Raw genomic sequence first — 7,244 nt, 5'->3', positions numbered from 1 at the left:
CGCGTGTGACCTTCTCGCCTGTGGAGCGATGCTGCCGTCGGCCACAAGCCTCCTACGGGGGCCGTGTCTCGGGCTTCGAGCCGCTGCGCTTCGCCTCGTCAGGTACTGCGGACCGCTGAGGGCCGGGCAGGCTGGTAGGATGGGGCCCTTGGCCCGGCACTGAGGGTGCACGTTGGGGCGGCGCCCGCGGGCGGGGGGCTTCCCCCGACTCGGCGAGTCCCTACGTGGTTGGTAGGCACGGGGCCTCCACTTAACGATCCCCTAACCTCACGGGCCGCCGATAGTTCTGGAGTGGCCCCGGATGACCTTGGACCGGTCCGTGCTTTCCTCCTGGCCTCAGTTTCCCCTGCAGCACAGTGACGTGGTAGGACTCCCATGAGTTGATCTGGCGTTCTACAGCCAGGGACCGCAGGTTCTGAAAGTTTGCGCGGCAAAATGCATTCAGGTAATAGCTTTACGTCCATGGACTGGTAGAGTTCATCCAAACCGGAAACGTCGTCGGTAGCATGTCTGCAAACAGTTATGTGGGTTTCCAAGGCCCTTTGAAGAATATATAAAATGGCCGGGAAATCCCTTTTGTTATCCACGCGGTCCCTGGAGTCTGAGAACCTGGGTTAGGACGAAGGAGCTAGATCTGAGCTCATGGCACCTACCTGCCTGGCCCATGTCACCTGCCTGTGCTAGGCTGACAACTCTGTTCTAATGGGGTTCAGGCAACAGGTACCTCACGTCTGCGCTGTGCGGCTTATGAGATGCAGCAGCCATCGAAGGGGGGAGGCCCTCACTGGTGCCCCCCTGGATAACGCCCCCAAGGAGTACCCCCCCAAGATCCAGCAGCTGGTCCAGGACATTGCCAGCCTCACGCTGCTGGAGATCTCCGACCTCAACGAGCTCCTGAAGGTATCAGTGCTCAGGCTGGGCAGGGAGCTCTGGGGCCCCTTGCTGGGATATTTGGGAGTTTGGTAAATTATCCAAAGTGTGCTCCATAAATGCAAGGACCTTGCCAGGCGTGTTCCTGAGCATGTCTGGGTGTGACAACCAGCTCCTGAAACTACCCTTCTTTGTCCCTGCAGAAAACACTGAAGATCCAAGATGTCGGGTTGATGCCAATGGGTGGCATGGTGCCTGGGGCTGCCCCTGCCCCAACAGCCCCGGAGGTGAGCTCAGGCCGGGGCATAAAGCGGTGTTTCTCTGGTGTCCAGCTGATATTTTGCCTCACCTCACATGGCCAGGTTTCCCTCCTCATCCTTCATCTTGTTCCTGCATCAACCAGGCACAGCCTGCAGGCCTGTACACTTTCTGGCTGTGGGCACCCCTGCAGCCTCACTGGCATCTCCTCCCTGCCAAGACTGTGCAGGTTCCTGCCCATATGAAGACCATGTTTGTGGTGAAAGGTAACAGCCAAAGGCGAGGAAACAAGAAAAAAAGAATTTGTATCAAACAGAAAGGGAAAAGAGGAAGGAAGAAGCTCTTAAGGGAGGGAAAGGGTTACAGTTTCAAGAAAGGCTGCAGGGAAGGTGACTCTGAGGAAACACTTGAGCTAAGGATGAGAGTGAGGCAGAGGGATGGCAGGGCCTTGGAAATCTCGGACTTATCCACAAGGAGAAATAACATAATTATTGATATATGCATCTCCCAGCGTCAGAAATCATAAAGGTTTTGCCACATTTGCTTCACCTGTTCTTTGAAGCTTGAGACAGATTTCTGATGTCTTCTGCCTCGTGTGTCCCACCATCCATCTCTGAAAGCACCAGTGTTTCCTCACGTTACCAGGAGCTGTCTCAAGTGCAATTAGCAGGGTTTCCTACCCCAGCCTCTCCAAGTTTTGCTAATAGTTCCAGACTTTTTAAAATAGTTTTTTATTTATTAGTCTTAGTTGCGGCATGCAGGATCTTCTTTTCTGTTGTAGAGGCAGGAGGGCTTCGTTGCCCCAAGCCATGCGGGATCTTAGTTCCCTGACCAGGAATCAAACCCTTGTCCTCGGCATTGGAAGGCATATTCTTTAACCGCTGGACCACCAGGGAAGTTCCATTTCCAGACCCTTTTTTTTTTTTTTTTTTTTTTAATTTAGTTTTGCTTTTGGTCGCACAGGGTCTTCGTTACTGCTTGCAGGCTTTCTCTAGTTGTGGAGAGCGAGGGTTCGTCTAGTTGTGGCGCACTGGCCTCTCGTTGCGGTCACTTCTCTCGTTGGTGGAGCATAGGCTCTAGACCGCGGGCTCAGTAGTTGTGGCGCATGGGCATAGTTATTCCAAAGCATGTGGAATCTTCCCTGACCAGGGATCAAACCCTGTGCCCTGCATTGGCAGGCGGATTTTTATCCACTGTAGCACCAGGAACGTCCCAGACTTTAAAACAGTCAGTTTGCTGCTGCTGCTGCTGCTAAATCGCTTCAGTCGTGTCCGACTCTGTGCGACCCCAGAGACGGCAGCCCACCAGGCTCCCCCGTCCCTGGGATTCTCCAGGCAACAACACTGGAGTGGGTTGCCATTTCCTTCTCCAATGCCTGAAAGTGAAAAGTGAAAGTGAAGTCGCTCAGTTGTGTCCGACTCTTCGCAACCCCATGGACTGCAGCCCACCAGGCTCCTCCATCCATGGGATTTTCCAGGCAAGAGCACTGGAGTGGGGTGTCATTGCCTTCTCTGAAAACAGTCAGTTTACTCAAATCAAAAAATGAGGTCTCTGTGTTGCATTTGGTTGTTGGGTTTCTCAAGCCTCTTAAATCTGGGTGGCTGCCCTCAGCCCCCTTCCCCCAGCCATCACCTACTGAGGAAACCAGGTCAGGGGTCCCATGGAGCGTCTCACATCCCACATGTGTCTGATAGTGCCACCAGCCTTGTCCACACTCGTCCTCACACCATGAACTGGAAGGTGACTATACAGGCTAAACACCTGGGGCAAGGAGAGAGAGAATTACTGTGTTACTTGTCTAAACTGGAGCGCTTTTAAGAATAAAGGGGGTGCTGTTAATAATTAGGCAGCAGACCCACAGTAGAACTGCCCCAGGCTGTGGGCCCATGTAGTCCCTGCTCTAGAGGTGCTGTGGCCTTCACCGCTGGAGCTCGGTCGTGCCCAGTTGTCCCATTATCAGTCCCCTGGTGGAGCTGAAGCTGGTTGTACATTTGTCATCAGTATGTAACCTTGGGCTTGCACTGCTTTTCTGGAGTGTTATTTTATCTGCAGAGCGCTTATGGTGTCATTTTTCCTTGTCTCAAAAGTTACAATTTTTAAAGGACAAGGAAACGAGAGTGCTGGGTGGTGGGGGCAGAAGGTGGTTTTAGAGCAGCATCTGGAGAGATGGGTTGGATTGGAATGGATTAGCCAAGGAGAGCACCCAGTTTGGCAGCCTGAGCCCGCTTGGCTCACTCTGGCCTCCTGGCAAAATCGTAGGCTTTGTCAGGCAGCCTGCCTGGGTCTTGCCTTTGGGTTACAGGACAGGGTGGCCTGGGAATGAATCTGCTTGCTTCACCCCGTCCTTTCTCACCTTGCTCACCTTGCTCCCTCCCTCCCCCAGGCAGCAGAAGAAGACGTCCCCAAACAAAAAGAACGGACACATTTCACTGTCCGCCTGACAGAGGCAAAGCCCGTGGACAAGGTGAAGCTGATCAAGGAGATCAAGAACTATGTCCAGGGCATCAACCTCGTCCAGGTGAGGTTCCGTGTACCGCACAGCCCTCTCCCGCCGTCACTGACAGCTCTCTGGCTGGCCCAAGCCCAGGTTGGGTTCTGACTTTACTCTCTGGCAGGCAAAGAAGCTGGTGGAATCCCTGCCTCAGGAAATCAAAGCCAACGTGGCCAAGGCCGAGGCCGAGAAGATCAAGGCGGCCCTGGAGGCAGTGGGCGGCACCGTGGTTCTGGAGTAGCTGCCCAGGAGACTGTGGACAGGGTTCCCGGGCCCTGAGTGGGGCTCTGCCTGCTTTGCGCCCAGCACCCAGGCTCAGTGGATAGAGCAGCCTTGGAGCAGAACTGGGCTGCACCACGAGGCCAACTCAGTTCTGGGACAACCGGATGGACCTGCTGAGATGGGGAGGGAGGGGCAGCCACTGACTCTGCAGCCCCAGGGAGAAGGACTCTAGAACCTACCAGGAGTGTACACGCCCCCCCCCCCCAGCCCCGCCGTGGCCGCTGGGAAAAATGCATTGTGCAGGCCCTGTGTGTGGAGTCATGTGTGTCGGTTGGGCACCACGTGCAGCGGGCTGTCCTCTGAGATCCCAACGCATGCCTGTCCTGCTTGTGGGGGTGGCAACTCCTGCGTGGCTGGCACTAAATCTTCACCTGGGAGCTATGGGGGTGCCTTTGGAACTCCTTGTCTTTAAGTATTGGTGGTCTTTAACAACAAATACAGACCTGGGCAGGTGAGAGTGAGGTCTGTACCATAGATGGGGCACAGAAGGCAGGAGGGTGTGCTTTGCAAGCCTATAGCAGTTGGGGATCTCTCAGCTGCTCCCTTAGAGGGGCTCAAGGAGCTTTGTCATAGAGCCAGGGGTTTGGTAAGAAGAGGTGACCTGGTGCCAGAGTGACGTTTACAGGTGGCAGTGACCACCCAAGCTTGCAGGCTCTGCCTAGTGCTCTCTTTTTTCCAAGGACCCTTGGCTTCCTTCTGGGAAAGCGCCGTCACTGGCCCATGACAGGAGGCCCCTGGGGCTGAGGGCAGGCAGCTGCAGGGCTTTTTGAGTATCTACTCTGGGGAGGCCTACAGTTCTGTGACTCGTGGGGACCCACCCCATCTGGCCTGGGTCTTCAGGTCCCACCTGGAGTTCCCTCCCTTGGTTTGTGGGACCAGAAGGGGACACTCGGTCTGGGAGTGCTACCCTCTGGGTGAGATGGCTCAGGATAGGCCCAGAAGCTGCCAGGCTCCCAGATGGACGTGCCTAGCAACCCCCACACCACCTAGGGGTCCTCCACAAGGACATGCTTCCAGCTGGCTGTCATTGCAGGAAGAATCCCAGGACAGGGGAGGCGGCCCCCTGACTGGAGAGCCCCACTAGCCAAGCCTGGGGCCCGTGAAGTTAACGATTGGCCGGCACCAGATCTCTGGGTGTGCCTTCACTTAGCAGAGGGGACAGCTGGCTACCTGGGGCTAAGTGTGGGCTGCTGATCTGCTGGCCTTTTCCTAGGGGCAGGGAGTGGTCCAGGCTCAGGGACACCCCTCACCCCAGGCCTGTGTGGTCACACCCCACCTCCTGGCCTGTGGGTGACCTTTAAAGGCCGCTTATCCTCTGAGCGCCTTCATCTTTTTCCAGGGCAGCTAGGGTGATGACATGGGCTCCCTTCACCCCACCCGCCAAGGAGGGGTCACTTTGTTCATGGTAGTACTGCTAAAGGTGTCTACCTGCGGGACCATCAAGCCCAACTCCTCCCGCATTGCTTACGACAGACAGGATGCTGCCATGGTGCCCCCACCTGACCGAAAAGCCCTGTCTGAAGCCGCTGAAGATCCTTGGCCTCCCCTTCCCAGGCAGCCCCCTGGCCCAGGCCTCTCGACCCTTCCAGCACCCCCTGACCTGCTCCAGCCTGTGGTAGCTCTAAGGTGTCTCAGACCTGGAAATAGGTTGGGTGTGCCACTGGGGATCACCCTGGATCCCTGAAGCCCACTTAGCCCTTAGGCCTGGTGTTGGGAGGTGGGTCTGCTGGACATCCCGAGTTGCCCTGCTGGCACCCACAGAATTTAGAAGATCCCTTCAGAGCTTTGTAGGAGTTGGCCTTCGTGCAGACTCATGAGATGATCACAGAGGACACAGCAGTGGGAGAACCAGAGCTGGCCATGTGCTCACCCCATAGACACCCCCCACCTCCTCCTCCCTGCCAATTCCAGGGACCCTGACATATGCCAGGCCACCCACATGGCTGCATCCTCCCTGTCCGGAAACTAAGAGAAAATGTAAATACTGTAGCACAGACACCAGATCCCAAAACAGGCCTGGCCTGGCAGCCTGGCCAAGCCGTTGCCCAAAGTCCCCATCCCTTCGGATTTATGCACAAGTGTTTGGGATCCTTTTGAAAATTTGGGATCTTTTTGAGTTCCTTTGCAAAATCCAGCTTTTTCTAAAAAGGGTGCCCCTTTCTTGGGGCATTTCTGTTTTTCCCAGGATTTCTCCCATACTTCCAACTGCCTTTTCAGCACATCTCTACCACTGGCCCCATCCCAGGCTCCTTGGCAATATTGGGCTGGAAATCTCTGTAGCCAGCTGTTCACCCTCCCAACTGATGACCAAGCGCAGAGGCCTCCTGTGGTTCTAGCAGGCATTTTCCCTAGTTTCCAGGAGGCCGCGTTAGGTAAATAGCAGGGTTTGCTCTGGCAACTTTTGCCTCCGACAGAGAATCCCTGTGTGCTTAGGCTGGGCTGGACTTGTTATTCCTGGTGCCTGGTGGGTCCAGGGGCCAAGATTTGCTTCCCTGGTGCCCCTCACCCTTCTCCCTTGGGGTGGGGGCTGCAGTGGCTAAGCTGGGACAGCAGGACCTTTACTAGTCCCCATTACATGGGGCCTTTACTAGTGCAGGGGTCTCTGGCTCTGCCTCCCCTGAGATCCATGGGGCCCCGTCCAAAAGCGGCCCTGGGGACCCAGATTTCTCTGCCCCGCAGGCGCGCCTTCTGGCCAGCAGCGCACCCGCGCTTCCAGTTTGCTGGGAGGACAGTTTGTTGACTACCGCCTCCCAGGAGCCTGAGCCCTCACGCCCAGAATCCCCATCCTGTTCCGCCTCAGAGTAGCTGCCTGGGGGCTGTCTGGTCAGAGCTAGCCTAAGGCTGGGGGTTCGGGAGGGATGGGCAGGCGGGGCGGTTAGTCTCCGAATTGCCTGTAATCCGCAGGTTGTAATCCGTGGAGGTTTTCCGCTGCCTGCGCCGCGTGGGTAGGAAGCCGGGTGCAAGTTCCGGGCCGCGGCAGGGGCAGGGCGCTTATGGGAGGAAGGCCTCTAGGAGGGGTGGGCTGGCCGAGCGCCCAGGCTACTCGGGCCGTGACCTTTGCAGACATGCCTTAGGCGCCGGGGCCGCACCGCGGGCTGGCCGGCGCAGGATAAGGGAGGCCGCAGGTCCCTGAGAGGAACGAGGAAGGTCCACCTAGCAGGCTTCCTGCGGTCCGGCCAGTGGGGGGGTCCCACTGAGCGGCCTCCACTGGGGCGGCTCGCTGGAGCCCACCGCTTTAGCCTACCGAGCCGCGGCCGCTTTAAGGCTCGGGACCCACCCTCGGACTTGGGGGCGGGGTCTGCGAAACCCCGCCCGTTAGCTCCCGCCCCCGGGCCGCGCGGGT

The 7,244-nt window shown here is 57.0% G+C and overlaps 1 protein-coding gene across 1 annotated transcript; it reads left to right on the top strand.

Annotated features, from left to right (window-relative positions):
- Window positions 1-4,355, top strand: MRPL12 (mitochondrial ribosomal protein L12). The gene is given in 5 exon segments (NM_201606.2): window positions 1-102; window positions 714-900; window positions 1,074-1,157; window positions 3,512-3,646; window positions 3,744-4,355. Coding segments are annotated over 5 exon segments (597 nt in total). The 5' UTR covers window positions 1-28; the 3' UTR covers window positions 3,861-4,355.
- The last annotated feature ends 2,889 nt before the right edge of the window (window positions 4,356-7,244 follow it).

Source organism: Bos taurus, chromosome 19, assembly GCF_002263795.3.
Source record: "Bos taurus isolate L1 Dominette 01449 registration number 42190680 breed Hereford chromosome 19, ARS-UCD2.0, whole genome shotgun sequence".
Lineage (NCBI taxonomy): Eukaryota > Metazoa > Chordata > Mammalia > Artiodactyla > Bovidae > Bos > Bos taurus.
This window is presented reverse-complemented; position numbering and strand designations above follow the sequence as displayed.